This window comes from Pavona decussata, unplaced genomic scaffold, assembly GCF_977016875.1.
Source record: "Pavona decussata unplaced genomic scaffold, jaPavDecu1.1 SCAFFOLD_16, whole genome shotgun sequence".
In the NCBI taxonomy this organism is placed as follows: Eukaryota; Metazoa; Cnidaria; class Anthozoa; order Scleractinia; family Agariciidae; genus Pavona; species Pavona decussata.
In genome coordinates, this window is record NW_028145439.1 from 786,584 (window position 1) to 802,912 (window position 16,329).

The 16,329-nt window shown below is 36.9% G+C and overlaps 2 protein-coding genes across 2 annotated transcripts; both read left to right on the forward strand.

Annotated features, from left to right (window-relative positions):
• Positions 1–25: 25 nt before the first annotated feature.
• LOC146487185 (barrier-to-autointegration factor-like) lies at positions 26–815 on the forward strand. The gene is made up of 2 exons (XM_085086470.1): positions 26–184; positions 351–815. The coding sequence occupies exon 2, from the start codon at positions 355–357 to the stop codon at positions 625–627; it is 273 nt and encodes a 90-aa protein (XP_084942596.1). The 5' UTR covers positions 26–184; positions 351–354; the 3' UTR covers positions 628–815.
• A 2,181-nt stretch (positions 816–2,996) lies between these two features.
• Positions 2,997–16,079, forward strand: LOC146487186 (breast cancer metastasis-suppressor 1-like protein-A). Its single transcript, XM_085086411.1, has 13 exons — positions 2,997–3,232; positions 3,352–3,439; positions 3,541–3,596; positions 4,141–4,232; positions 5,034–5,093; positions 5,857–5,953; positions 6,740–6,838; positions 10,502–10,566; positions 12,321–12,354; positions 12,903–12,975; positions 13,478–13,531; positions 13,642–13,672; positions 14,213–16,079. Exons 1-13 carry the CDS (start codon positions 3,100–3,102, stop codon positions 14,297–14,299), a joined length of 969 nt encoding a protein of 322 aa, XP_084942537.1. The 5' UTR covers positions 2,997–3,099; the 3' UTR covers positions 14,300–16,079.
• Positions 16,080–16,329: the final 250 nt, after the last annotated feature.

Sequence of the window (16,329 nt, forward strand, 5' to 3'; positions counted from 1 at the left end):
TCCCGCGGTGTTTTTCTTCCATATATGGTCAAGTTAGCCTTATATGGAAGTGAGCCTGGCGGGTAGTTCACCTGTTGGAGCAACGTTCCTTCCCGTTTAGCGAAGATTTGGAAGAGTTCAAGAGTACATTTCCGTTAATTTCAGAAATATTTTGAGAAAGACAACGTTTTGGACAAAATATAAGGTAATAGAGCTTTCTCTCTTTGTAATGTGTTACTAGGGGAGGCTCTAGCTTTCGATTTAACTATCGTTCCGAAGACAGAACATAGTGAAAGTATCGATCGTGATAGCTGCTTCCGCAATTTTAGAGCAAATTGACACATGTACAAATTTTCTTTAACTTACCACAGAATCATGAGTTCCACTTCGCAAAAGCATCGCAATTTCGTCAGCGAGCCGATGGGGGAAAAGAAAGTGACGGAGTTGGCGGGAATCGGTCCAGTGTTAGGAGAAAGATTAGAAGAAAAGGGATTTGACAAAGCCTATGTTGTGCTGGGGCAGTTCCTTGTCTTGAAGAAAGACGAAGAAATGTTTTTGGATTGGATTAAGGACGAGTGTGGAGCCAACAAAAAGCAAGGATCGGACTGTTACAACTGTTTGAAGGAATGGTGCGATGCTTTCCTGTAATCATAAACTTCAAAATATTAGCCGTTTATATTAGATTTTCAAATTAAAGTTCCATGGCCATGCATGTATTAAACAAGTCTGTAGTTTTTCATGGTTACAGAAACAAAAAACGCAGACACTGAAGTCGTTTTAATGTAAAAGTCATAGCAGTGCTTGTTGTAAAGACATTAAAACGACCTTGAAATTCATTAATTTAATCAGTGATAATTTTGTAATGAACTTTAAGATAATAGATGTTCCAAATTTCATGTGTATAATTAGTAAAAATGTTTGGTTTGTGGTGTATTCTTGCTTTCTCCTGCAAACAAGATCGGCTGGAAAGATTTTCGCACAACCCACGACTTTCACAGTAACCCTCTTCCAAAAAAGGCCAGCGTGCAGGTGACAGAAAATGTATACATAATTAATGTATGGGATTGTGCATTAATCTTGCCGATCGGACTACTGCCCTTTGTATTTTGTACATGTGATCCAGCCTAATATCAAAGATGACAAGCTTGCCTTTTGATGTTTCACGTCAGCCATGTTGGAGGTACAAAGGCAGTTATATAGTTTTGCACAGTTTATAAACTGTGCAAGAAAAGTTAGATCTCAGCAAGGGCTATTGGGATCTAAAATAAAATTCAGGTAACCATGCATTTATGAGAGATAATTGAGCAACAATAATAAAAAAACGCTAAAATACGCTAAAATACACAACAATGTAATAAATGTATGGCATTTCTAAACCCAAATTTAAGCTTAATTATCTCTAAGAAGTGTGTGGTTACTCCTTTTTTCTTTTTGTATTTCAATATTGCTTGCTAAGAACTGCTTTTCCCAACAGCTATTAACTGTGCAAAAGTGTCTTTGGTTCAAGGTGAGCTCTGCCCTTAAGAAACCCAAGTTTTTCAGACCATCCCAAGATGCACAGAATGTTGCACAGTAGAAAAGGAGACACCGTCATTAACTACCGCTTTATTGACTAACTGAAAAGAGTCCAATACAGTCAACTCTGGACTTCCAGGCAAATCCCCGGCAAGAATAAATAACATTTGACTGAAATAAAATTCAACTATTACAAACTCTCACTAATAAGAACACTAACTTGCGGTCCTGATGGTATCTGCAATAAACGGAGTTGACTGTACATGAAGCTCAACAAAATATCAAAGTTAGTTTTGGTTTGAACCTGGGATCTGTTTTTTTGTTGTTTTCTTTGAGAAAAGTTTCATGTGCATGTATTTCAGTAGCCCATAAACTAAAGCCTCTATCTTTGCTACTAAGCCTTGGAGTCAACTCTTCCCTGAGCTTATTTTTCTTTAAAATGGGACCATTCAGAATACCCACAACTGCAAATACCCAGATAAAATTATCCTACCTTGCATGTTTTTTTGGGGAAAGCAAATGTCAAAAAAAAACCTCAGAAAAGGTTTCACTCAAGGAATTAAAACAAAAAATGACTCGCATTCTAAAAACCAATATTAGCCTGTCTATTGTGCTGCGAGGCTTTGCATATAGAGACTGCTAGTCACTAGACTCCCAGTGTCTACTCAAGGGCCTCTTCATATGAGCCCAGTCGACAAGGCTGGCTCGGTTTCCGAGATCTCGCCTCGCCACTCTTTTCTTTACAAATATTTTGACCATGGTCGGCCGGCCAGACCAGTTACCAGGCTCATATGAAGAAGCCCTCAGTTAGATCAGGTGAAGGTGTGGTCCCATGGGAGGGACTCCCATATAAAGGTGATGGAGGTTGATTGTGGGAAATTTTGATGATCCAAACATTTTTTTTTTTACCCCTGAGAGGTACTAAATCAGTTACTGGCTTTTGCTTCCTCTCATATTTTTCGGCGCAATACCCTAAAAGATACCACTAATGCCCCATTCACACCAAGGATTAAACACGTTTAAAAGCTGTTTAGTTAAACACAGTTTAAAATTGTTTCCTTCATAAAAGCTGCTTTCAGATTTTTGTTGACTACAGATTTAGCACAAATGAAAGCATAAGTTAAAATTTACTTGAATCCTATGTCAAAGTCAATGGTTCAGCTTTCTGTTAACAATTTTCATTTTGTCAAGCCTGGTTTTATTAAACATGTTTTGTTGGTGTGGATTGCGCTAACTTAAACCTCTGACAGACGTCATTTCCCAGGGGTGTGGCTAGCCTATATAAATTATGTCAGAAACAAGTCGAAGACCTCACGGAAACCGATAAGCGCCTGAAAACCCAGTTCTGATATTCGGAATTTTAGGACAGGTCTTTCTTTAATACGGGTCACAAGTACAGGTCACTGTTGTACTTGTATAAATCCCGAATCATGGTTACTTTCGAGACATTTTAGTGAATATTACACGACAAAGAATCTAGACTAACGCGCATGGCAAGATGAATATGCGAACCTGCAGTTTTATTGACCGTTATGGTGGTTGTCCTGGCGGTTGTCCGTCGATAAGGTTTTTAGTTTTTGCGAACAGAAGCTAGGAAATTTAAGTATGCCGTCCGTCGATGGTGAAGAAAATGGCGAAGAAGAAGTGGAGAGAAGTCCCAACGAGGACGAAAACATGAGCGAAGATGAGGATGAAGAAAGCAGCTTGAGTTCCGACGAGTCGTCCTCGGAGTCGAGCAGTGAGTACTCTGATTTAAGAGTTAAGCTTATATTTTATTCCGCGATTTTTAATCTCACGTTGATCTGTTGTCGTTCTTTCAAAATAAAGATATTTTAACCTAGATTCCTTGTGTTTCAGTTGACGAAACGGAGAACGAGAGAAGGCGGAATGAGTGTCTGAATGACATGGCGGACTTGGAAAGACAGTTCAGCGACCTAAAAGAGCAGTTAGTATAAATAAAAATTAAATGTTTAAAGGACTTTACTTTATGGCTTTCTTGACGCTGTTAAATTTAAATTGGGAATGAGCTTTCATATTTTTTGCCAGGCTTTATCGTGAGCGCATCAGCCAAGTGGAAAAGAAGCTGGAGGAAGTGACTGCAGGTTTGTGTTTTTTTTTTTACAGGGGTGGGGTGGGTTATGATTATACGCTGATCAGTTCGAAACTTCGACATCCCTTTCCCTGGGTGTTGCCTGGGTATTTGACCATTTTTGTCCCTGGGTAGTGGGTAGTGGGGAATTTGAACTAGATAATTTACCAAAAGGTAAATCTGGTACAAAAAGACAAATTCCTCACCCCTTGAAATCCCCAGTCAACTGTCCGGTGTGTACCCTGTTGAGATGGAGTGGGGCTTGGTAGTTACGAGTTGCATATAACTAAAAGGAATCAGACTTATATAGTTATTACCACTGGGACTAACTGTGGTAACATAGTTATTCAGAATTTAAAATGTTGGTGAGACAGTAATGTTCAATGTACAGCTTGACACCATCTAACAAAGATGCCAACGTCTATCTTACAAAGAATGATAGTCTTGCATTTTCAAGCATGACATAGTGAACATTCCAACGTTGTTGACTCAATGAAGTGTTGTGCCAGAGTGTTGGAACATTCGGCCTTGGCTTACGGTATCTATACCTTTTCTAGAATGCGCTATGGAGTACACAGGACCTGTCAATGAACTGAAAGAGATGTGCGAGATAAGAATAGAAGTTGCTGGGATTTTACGTGATTGCAGGGTGAGTATTCATTTGGTAGGAAATTATATTCCAGTAAGCATTCCCAGTTGTGAAAACAAACTTGTAATCATTAAAAACTGGATATTTGGATAATGTAATTACAAAGTTTTGATTGGCTTAGCAGCCATGGTATTACCGGTAATATACCATGGTCGAAATCAACTCTAGAATATATATTCAATTAACTTTGGAATAAATATTGTGTTATCTAATGAATCAGCTTTTAATAAAAGCCAATATACCATGCCTCATAAATATGGTAAGTGTACACGTAGGCAAGAATATTTTGTGGTAGGTTTTAATAAAACAATATTCCACTCACATTTGTTGAATACAAGATGATTATAGCCTACTTGGTTTGGTGCAGCTCGTTGGCTGTCCTACATAAAAATCTTAATATAACATATATTGAAATTAATATGCTCATTAAATCTACAGACTAGCTACTTGTGCATAATGACCACGTGACAGTCTACAGGTGATAGTGACTAAATATAAATAATATTGTGAAAATTGCAATAAAAGAAACTGTCGTGCACATTCTTGGAGACCAGGGGTGTTATGTTGTACGTGTATCTTGAAGACGAAAATAGGATCATGATGATGGCTTGGCACTAAACAAATCACATACTCTCTATTTTTATTACAAACAGCCCACTACTTCATTTTCTTCTAATTTATTTCTTTGTTGCATTATTTCTTCATCATGATTTGAAGTTGTTTGGATATTGTCAGTTCATAATAATATTATTTTATTGCTTCATACTTACCAATGAAATTTGTTTGCAATGTTTACTTTAGTTGGAAAATGTAAAGAACAAATATGACGCAGATGAACAGGCAGCCATACAACATTTTGAGGTGAGTGATACATTGATTGTACAGACTGTACATTCTACATTTATACACTCAAGGTTTCCAAACAGGCGAAATATCGCATGATTTAAAGGTAACTGACTGGACTGTTAGGAAAATCCTAGGCCATTTCAGGAGTAATGGAACAGTTCTTCCATTTGCTACTGGCGATAGTCAAGTCTTCAGTGTTACGCGTGACTATATTTTACAGGTGACTGAAATGTGGAAACTACAAAAACCTCTGCAGAGGTTCCATAACTCCTGACAGAAATGGTTTAGAATTTTTCTAACAGTCCAGTTATCTTTAAATCACTTGATATTTCACTCGTTTGGAAATCTCTTTTCTCACGGGGTTAGAAAGCACTTTACCTGGTTCTTTAACACCACCAAGCATATTTCTCGCAACCATCACTGTTGAACGCTTCCACTTCCATATTAGGCTCTATTGTCGTGTAATCCAATCAACATTCAAGATTTCAAAAGAAGCTACGGTTGAAAGATTACAATAATCAGTTCAACATTGCAAGTTTGAAATAAGTAATGTGGTTCGTTTGTGATTATTGAAAAAATGTTATTCTCGATTAAAACGCAGAACGCACCAAGTATTTTCACTGTAATGTTAAAGCCCACGAGATGAATTCATCTCTTCAGAAATTATAACAGTAATAATTATTGTATTCTGTAAATGAAGTGTTGTAATGTTTCATTGACTAATATTAACAAGCCTACTTGAAAAGATTATCAATTTTATGTTGTCTTCTGCTTGCAGAGTGAAAAGCTTGCCTTAATGGAAAGTATGAAACAAGAACTAGAAGAAAAAATAAGAAAATTAGAAGAAGATAAACAAAACATGGACATATCAGCTGGTAAATCCCCAAATCTTATCTGTTTATTAGAAATTTTATTGTTACTTTTGTTAGTTTACTTTTAAAGTCTTGCTCGACAATTCTCTCATCTGCATTTCCCCACAGAAAAATGTGGAACTTAGTATTTAGTTTACTTCATACCCTAATAGATGATTTACAAAATATATGTGTAGATAAAGGGAAAAACTGATTGTTTAACTGTACATCCACAGGATATAGGGATAGCCTTGAAAATCAGTTGGAATTTCAAGCCAGGTTCCTATATTTGGAGACATGAGATTAATGGAGTGATCCTCGACCAATCAATGGGGTCTTTTCTGCATTAGAATGTGGTGTGACTATAGTGCAGAATAATGTGGTGTTTGACAATGAGCATTCCTATTTAAAGTCATGTTATTTTAAGGCTCCTGTAGCAGCTTGCTTATATTTTTTATTGTTAGACAAAAAAAAGAGACAAAAAAGTCTCACGCCCTCAGAAACCTGAACTTTAATGAAGAGTCACCACAATTGGGCTGTCCCGGAATTGACAGCGATTTGGTTTTTTTATTAATTATTAATTAATTCTGTTTATTTCTTTTATTGTGCATATTTCACCTTTTACTGCCCACACTCAGTTTTAATAATTTTTCAATTACTCAAAGTTATCACACGGCCCCATAAGCTATAATAGCTTTAAAACCCACCGTGTTTGAAATAAAAGATGTTGTTGTTAGTTTCCAAGGCATTCCAAAATACTCACTATTGAATAGCCCAAGTAGTAAATAAATATATATATATTTTTTTCAGACATATGGCTTGAATCACAGTCATTAAACAAGAAACACAGAAAGGCATCAGATGGATCCATGCACGCTGAAAAAAGACGGAAACCTGTTACGGTTACAGATATCCTTTTGACCTTGTTGATTACCCAAGTTGTTAAGAGCGGCTTTCCACAAATATCGACCAAGTGGTGGCACAAGTCAAAAAATCGATTTCGTTCATATTTTGCTCATAGGTAGTCCCTAGTGAGAAACAAACTGAGCTGTAGTTAGTTTTTCAAAATACCGCTTCCTTTTGAGTAAATATGCCAAAAATGATTTTGTCTCAGTTGAGCTCAAAGTCCGCTTTCGACGGGATGGAATTTTCCTTAATAAAAAAAACTTTCGACGGCTCGCGTATCAATCCGCAGACTGTTACTAACCTTAAAATGACATTTATTGCTTTATTAGGTCTTCCTCTTCTGTTTCACGGGAAAACATTTAAAACCTAAGTTACTTTTACGTCCGAAATAGGTTTAGAAGAACATGCTATAAATGCAAATTTTCAACAACCACATTTTATCACCAAAACATTGCCAATTTTACCCATGGGCGATAACTTAGATTTCCCTATAATGAGTTTCTATGACTTCACTGTATACCTATTTATCATAATATAAAAACAAAGTTCTGGGTAAATGAAAATAAATGACCTGCTAGGCCTCAGATTTATCAGCATTTTCTTGAGATTTGGCAATCGGAGCGCAAAAAAGATGGCGTGACAGACTGTCACGGGTACAAATAGTTTTTCTTATTAGAAAAAATTGAAGAGACATTTTTAAAAGGAAGCATTTTTCATTCCCAGTAGAAAAATCTTTGGATCGAAAGTTCGGTAGCGTTACTGACCAATATATATTGCAGCTGCTTTTTATAGATGGAAATTCCAGAGTATCCGTTCGCTCTGATGCGGAGTCCAATTCGTTATTGGGGCTGAATATTATTGTGTTAAAACAAATAATTGGATAATTTCTTTTCCTATTTCTGTATCACTGCCATGGAGTAGGATAAATTAAACTAGAAATAGGTTAAACGCAGCAGATTTGGACTTCATTAATCTGTTAAAAGTTTCGACTGTTATATTAACTGCATCGTTTACATGAAATATACGTGAGAAAGCATACGCTCACACAACGACAACAACAACAAGAAACAAGAGAGAATTCTGAACGTTTCTAAGGGAAAAAGTAATAAAGATAAAAACCGTAACAAATTTAATGAATCCAAGATAGTGGTCAATACTCGTGTTATTAATAATGTTATTTTGCTGCGCTTTTTGATTCTGAAATATTCTTTGTGTGAAGATGAACGTAATTAACTAATTAGATTTTGAACGTCGCAGTTTTGGACCTACGAATAAATTGAATTATTATTACACAAGAGAAACAGTCAGGAACTGTAAACAAAACGGCGAGCATGGAAGTTTGCTGTTCTATTAAGATGATAGTTGGTGGACCATGTTCGTTTACTCGCAGAGACAGAACAAGGTCCAGCAAGATAGTACCTCTGCTGTCCTGAGTGTGTCCTGTACAAAGAATATTGACCAGCGTAAGTCATGTAATGGCTTTCAAGATCAATATTAAGTCACGAATGATTTAACTTTGTTGGTCTTCGAATATAATGTGCCTGTTTCTGGGTATTTATTCTGCGTGTGAAAGTGAGGAAGTATGGAAGCAAACAGACATTAGTTACGAAAACTAGTCCCTTACTAGAAATACGTGACTCGCAAAACCTCGCGAAGCTGGGGCTGGGTGGAAAGACCTCTTTACTTGTATTGTAACATCAAACGAGGAGATTAAAAGGTTTCTGAACATAGCAACTATTTTGATGAGCATGGTCTTTTCGTAGTTCCACAGGCTAGTTTGCGGTTGAAAATATATTTCTGAGGCGGCGAAATGTACAACAAGCGTGTAGCGCTGTCGTGTTCGATGAATTTATTTCCCACAGGAAATTATTTTACTGCGGCCACAAAACGTGTAATTTCTTCAATGCAATCTTTCACAAAAAAGATTTCTCTGGCAAAAAGGGAAAAGATTCTGGAGAGATAGTTCTGTATTCAGAGAATATTGTTGAAATTTGATTCGACACGCAAACTTTCCCGATGTATGCAAATTTTGCTCCAGACGACGCCAGACAGTCTGACGTCACTCATACTTTGTTTTTTACTGTTGCGAGGCACCAGTGCGGACACCTTCAACGAAATGTATATACAAACATACATACATACATACATATATATAAATATATTTTTCGCTCGAATTTGCGCGGCTTAGCTCCGCTCGGGCCGGCTCGGGCCGACAAATTTATTAACCTCGCTTCGCGAAGAAAAATCGTCTGTATCCCCATTGAAACATACATTGAGACATTGCGGAAACATATAAATCTTTATGGTGACACTTCAACACTTCCGGTTCATGGTTGTCACGCAACAGTGTAGCTTGTGAGTTGTTTATTTTAAAAAAAAAAAAAAAAAAAAGAAAATATGTTTATTAATTCGTAAACTGGATTGTTTTGTTGCTCAGAAGGTAAGAGTACAGAAATAACCCCAGTGCGGGTTAATGAAAAATTCAATGCTAAATTCTTGTTAAAGCGTGCATGAAATGATCCTGCAATACTGAAAACCTTGTCGTCGACACACTAATATGCTTGTATCGAGCGGGAATAGATGAAGAAGATGGCCAAAACTTATGTTTGATTTTTCATTAAGGTATCAGCTTAGTTTCCGTACCTTTGTGTCTCAAATTGATGCAAGTTTTTTATTCTCTTTTTGCTTTCGTGGTTCGCGGTCACCGGCTTTGTCACGCCATTGTTTACAATGCAAATGCCAGATTTTCAACAGGGTAGGTGATAAATTCGAGGCCCTGCGGGTCACTTAAAATAATTTACCCAAAGTTTTGTTTTGATATTATGATTGATAAGTACACAGTGAAGCCATAGAAAGTCATTTTATGATAATCTTAGTTATCGCCCATCGGTAAAATTGCCGGTATTCCAGTTCGAAAATTTGGTTGTTAAAAATTTGCGTTTATAGCATGTTGTTCTAAATCTGTTTCGGGCGTAAAAGTAACCTAAGTTTTGAATGTTTTTCTGTAGAACAGAAGATGAAGACCTAGAAAAGCATTAGATGTTATTTCATGATCCGTGACTGGCAGTGGATTGATACGCGGCCGGCCAAAGTTAAGGAAAATTCCGCCCGACTGGAAGCGAATTTTGAACTCAACTGAACTGAAAATAGTTTTTCGCTTGTTTACGCGTTAACAAGCCGTATTTGAAAAAACTAACTACAGCCCGTTTCGTTTCTTACTAAGGCCTACCTATGGGCAAAATATGAGCTAAATCGATTTTTTGACTTGTGCCACCAAAAGTTGATTTCAGTCGATATTTGTGGAAAGCCGCTCTTAATTGTTTTAGTTGTAATCATTAGTAACAAAATTAAGTTTGTTAAGGCCTGTTTGTACATGCAATTTTTGATGCAACTTAAACTGTTTGAAACTGAGGCAAAATTAGAAGGATTTACAAGTGTGAAGTCATCGATCAGAGCATTAATTTTATAACAACTTGGTATGTGTAATATCTCATCCCCAAATTGCAATACTATGTTTATTTTTGGCTAGTAGGCATTTTTCATCATGCTCTCTCTGAACTTCTTAATAAATCCCGTAATTTTCAAAAATTCAAGTATTTGTGACGTCATACTATTACAGATAACGTCGAATGACAGTTTAATTTGTGTTTCCTTGACTGTGTTTAAGTCCGTACATTGTGTACATGCTGAGAGAAATGGACATTCTTGAAGACTGGGCAGCCATAAGAAAGGTAAATAGCCTAACAAAACACAACATGCCTCCATTTTTTCCCTTGTTTGGCTCTTGTCTGACCCACCATAGAAGATGAGAACCAAAAATGTTAAGCTCTCGTATACCTGCCAACTCTCACGCCTTAGACGTGAGTCTCACACCTGTGGGTTGAAAACTTCGATCTCACGCCGGCTCACGCTTGCGGACCAATTTCTCACGCTTGATTGAAAAATGTGAGTTGTTGCCGTCTTGCTTGACACAATTTCCAAAAATATGTTAACTCAGACTCATGTTAGAACAAAAAACCATGTACAAAAGGAATAAATGACAATACCGTCCTCGCGATCTCTGATTTTTGAAGGTGAAAAGCACTGAGAGCGAGCTCACGTCTATACGCGTCCTGAGACTTCGGACGTCCTCGGAAGACTTCGGACGTCTTCGGAAGACTTCGGAATTCTTTGGGAATCTTCGGAAATAATCGTGTCGTCTTCAAAAATCCCAGCCGGCTTCCAGGATAAAAATCTCACGCCTATATCTTAGAAAAAGTTGGCAGGTATACTCTCGCAGAATAAGGCACAACTGGGCATAGAATTTACTCGCACAATAGTGCATTCTCCAGGATTGTTGTAATAATTTATTATCATAAGAAAAGCAAATTCAAAACAAAACAACCCTAGTAAACACTAAAAGACCTTTTTACCGATACGGCGGCCATTTTGAATAACTTAATAACTGGGATGCCCAGGGGGCAGAGAATGCTCGCATGACTGAACACGCTTATTGTTGTCATTTGACAGCGCTGTTTATACTTTCTAATCACCATTTAGTCATGGCTGATCAACCGGATGAAAACTCAAAAGAGTTCAGTATGGAAGAGCTAAATGTATGGAATGTCGAGAAACTGCGAAAATATTTGAGAAATCATGGCATTGCTATCGCGAATGGTACTCGTAAGCCCGACTTGTTCTTGAAAGTTTACCATGCTTCTTGGCTACATTTGCCATTGTGTAGCACTAAAGAACAACGACGATGTCCAAATTGCAGCAAGAAGAAAAGGAAAGCTCTTTATTGATGGAATTTCGCTTCCTTTCGCGGAGAAACTGGACAATTGGCTGAAGGGAAGCTATTATTTTCCTGACATGATGATGAGTGACATGGAAGCGTACTTGTCGAAAAACAATGACATGAAATCCGCGAAGGAGGGAAAAAATCTATATGAAAGCGGACATGTCACTGATGTTGAGTACAATATCATATCAGATTGTCTTAAGTTTGTTATGTACGTGGAAAAGTTGTCCTACAACCGAGAATCGGAGAAGACCCGTACACTAACCAAGATAACACGTTGTTTTGCTTCAGTTTTTGCCTCCTGGGCACCCCATAATATTCAGCAAAATTAAGTTATTCAAAATGGCCGCCGTATCGGTAAAAAGGTCTATTGTTTAATGTTATTGTGTATTCCATTTATTTATTTTTCCTGCTAAATATAATAAACTAACACGTGCTTGGCATGTGTTAGTTTATTATATTTATCTGAAGTCTTTTCTTTGCATCTTTATACGGGGGCATCTGTCCTAAAAAAATGGCTTTTATCACTAACAAAAATAATATTTATTTTTAATTAGTTATTTAATACTTGAAACATCATTGGGCCTCTCTAAGGGAGTGGTTGTTTGTTAGATCGTTTTTGAAATGCTACAGAGGTGTATCCATGGAGATCACTGGTTAATTTAAAGCTGATTTGTTAATAAAAATTTACTTTTTTCCTCAAAGGCAAAAGGAGCATTAGCAAGAAGAAGACAAAACAGTAAGGCACTATTAATAAAAACAATAATGATTATTATATTATTTACAAGGAAAGTCGCTTAATATTAGAGATCCTATGAGTATTGATAAAGAATGAGTATTATGGGAATGTTTACCTAGTTGTGAACCAGCTTACAAATTATATTTTATAAACATGCAGATACTCTACAAAAGTTTCATAATACAGCTGTAGGTACATGCTAGTGGCAAATTTGCAATGGTTTTGAAGGATTATATTATGGAATATCCATTTATATCTAAGGTTGCATTTGATTGACCGTATTCCGGAACAAGAATAAGCGGAAAAGCTGTTAGATTTATCTTTTAAAGTAAATTTGGGAAGACATTTCTGGAAACTTTCGTTGACACATGATAATTTAAGAGCGATTTTGTACTCCAGTAATTCCGAAAAACTCTTATGAGGGAGTTGTTGTTGTCATTGAATGTATTCCTATTCCAGAATGGGGTCAATCGAATGCACTCTTAGATTGACATGTATTATGTCTTAGAATATAAGTGTACCACTTTGGTGTTGTATCTGTTCTGTAGGTGGTTGCCATTCAGAGAAGAGTCCTTTCAGTGCAAGATATGAAGATGGAAAGCTTTATTATGAAGGAGAGTGGTATGTATTTCATTTGATTTGTTTTAGATGATTCAGGATTTTATCGACAGACCAAAAAGCTCAGGACCTAACTCAAGCTTTTCAAGGTTAAGTTGGAGTTAAGGCCTATGTTACCCATGTGGCCATTTCTTAAGATAGTTTCTGTAGCCTGAAGTAACTAGGAGTAGTGCTAATTAATGGATGAGATACTAGTCCATTGTATGGATACCTCCAAGAAGTGCATTACCAGTTTCCATTTTCACACCCAGGTGAAAAGAGGCAACATGGAATAAAGTTTCTTGTCTGAGGAAACCTTATGACAAAGAAGAGACCAACAGTCTAGAACCACGGATCATTAGATCTCAGATTGAAAGTCCAAATTATGTACTAACCACTACTGACACCACTGCAGCTCCTTTCCTGAGTAAAAGAAATTGATATTAATCTATGATAAGTCTAGCAGGAAATTTGCCTACAGATGTCCTTTAGAAAGTTAACATAAGTTCTTTTATGTGTTTTTAAGGTTCCACAAAGGTGATCATGTTATGATAGAAAGCAGAAATGACACTCACTCCAGGTTTGTTATTACAATAACATTATGTACCATGTACAGATAGCTACTGGCTGAAAAACATCCAATGCAAATTATTTTCAAAAATAATATTTGTTATCTTTTTTTCATTTTAGTGCTTTTGTAACTGGAATCAATACTGGGGAGGTAACCATGTTGTTTCTTTTTTTCTTTTTTCTTTTTTTATCTTTTACATTTGTTAATGTTCTTTTGAAATGGAGTTCAGCCTTGAGGCATTACAGTGCGCTTTTCAATAACATACGGACTCTGAACTTCAACCCCAACTAACGATTTGTGTGTTTACTGCTGTCAATCAGAACCAACAAAGTGGATCAAAATCCAACAAACACAGAGTGTGCACAAACATGACCTCCTGACCCTGTTGAGCTAAACATTTTTGTTTTCTTAGAGGTCCGCCAATCTTGTACCCAGAGTCCTCAGGCTCTTTGGCAGAGGTTGGTCACCAGGAGAGACTCTGGGGTACCACCTGGTGACCAACCACTGCCCAAAGAGCCTGAGGACTCTGGGTACAAGATTGGAGGTCTACTTGAAGTGATACCGCAGTGAAAAGTGTAACGGTTGATTGAATCTCGAACTTCAGAGTCCACATGTTTCTGAAAGGCACAGTAACATAATGACTTATAATTTACTAACTACCGGTAATATCATGTCAATTGTTATTCCCAGGTCTGGGTGAGAAAAGGAGATGGATCAAAGACAAAGTTATACATAGCCCAGCTACAGAAAGGAAAATACAAGATTAGAAAATCATGAACTCTAAAACACATGTCCTAAATGATGTACAGTACATCAAAGATGTAAATATTATTGTTTTGTAACACTTTGACACTCAAGATGCTCATTGCATACCACCAGCATGGATTTTATGTACACCTTTAGTCTACTTGTTACATTGGTGAACCCTCTTTTCCCAAGTGGTGACCAGTTTATTCTTCAAATCTCCAAGGATTTTGATGAAACATTGAAGAAGGCTGGCTGAGAGAATCACTCAAGACATGCACTAAAATATCGTCATGTCACATTTGGCAGTCAAAGTTGAAAAAAAGATTGTCCCTTGTCTTTTTTGCTAAAAAGCCTTTAGTTACTGTCTTCAGTTGGGGATTTTAAAATTTTAGCTTAGTTTACGGATACAATTTAATATTGCTATAATAATTATTCGAGTACATAGCAGTTATATGTACTTGTTAGTTTTCTTAATGGGTAGTCATTAAGACCAGATGTAAAGTATGATCAGCAGATGTTTCTCCAAAGCCAACTGGGTCTGGGGGTTTCATTCAGGCAGCCTTTCAACTGACAGCAACTCTTGAGTTCAGCAGGAGAAGAAACATTTAGCAAGTAAAATCTACCGTAGAACTGACAAAAAAAATAACAAGTAGAATTTTAGTCTTCTTTAACAGCCCTATCGGCATGGGCCATTTGAAAAGCGATTTCCCACAGAGTATTAGTTAACACATCCTCAAGGTTTTGTATACAGCACTGTTGAGAAGTCACCATTTAAAAGGCTTCTTTGGTGGAACTGTCTGTGACAATATTATTGCATAATAGCCTGTGGTGTATGTGCACATTTTACTGTAGACTAGCATGGATTACTGTTTGTCTTTAAGTCACCATTTTGGGTTGATTCAACTTTCAACTAACCTGACACTGCCTCTGGTACTGTTTCACTAACCCCAGCTCTTCATTGTTTTCTTAATCAAAGATGGCATCTTTGAAACATGAGTGACAGAATACTAGTCAAGACTATTAAAAAAACATGTCCACACTGTTGGCTGACTGCTTGAAAAAGAGAACTTGTGCCAGTCACAAACAAATAATGTCATTCAACAAATTGACGGCAGTTCTCTAAGGCCTATACTCTTATAGACCATAAAATGACATTAAAAAATGTTCAAAACTCAAGTGGAACAAGTTTTGGACATTTTATGGGGTCATTTTAAGGTCTATAAGAGTATAGACCTTAGAAAACTGCAGTCGATTTGGCTTTATTTTGTTCAGGAAGCGTGCGCGTTACATCTGACATCATTTTTATCATCTGTACTCTTACATGTATAAATAGTAGCTATGAACCAATCAGCGCATGGCAACTTGAACAGTTATTGTAAAAAGGACATTATACTATTGGGAGATGGGGATCATTTTATAAGAGCTACTGAGTGACATTAATTGCGGGCACAAGACACATGCATTACATGTAATATCTTTTTCGCTCCAAATGGTACAAGAAAAGTGCTGGCCAAAAAAATTCATTTGCAGATAAACTTGAAAAAGTATAAAGAGAAGTTAGTTCACTGCCGGACTTACAATGAAGCTTTTAACTTTTCTAGACTTCTCTGAAAGTGCCTGCAGGTTCCGAGAATCCTGGCCTTCTTTGATGTCCTTTCATCCTGCATGTACTTTACTTTCAAATCTGTAGTTATTTGGTTGTGTTTGCTATGCAAACTATTTATTTACATCTTGTGAAAAAGTGAAAAATTTCAAAGTAATATTTGAAATGACTATTGTCCTAATAATAAACATTCTTTATTTTGTAAAACTTCTTCAGCTCTTAGTTTGATTTTTCCCTCTGACTTGATTTAAAACATAATGCAACCCCAAAGATCCAGACCGTGCCCAACCCAACTTGGTCTGGATCATTATTTCTCCTCACTGAATGGGATGCGTGTCCATCAATTCCCCCCCCCCCCCCCTTCTCCTTGGCTGCTAACCATGCCTAGTTTCAGAGAGACAATGTGGAGTCAAAGTTTCTTATCCAAGGAAAATAGTGACAACAGAGACAAAAATAG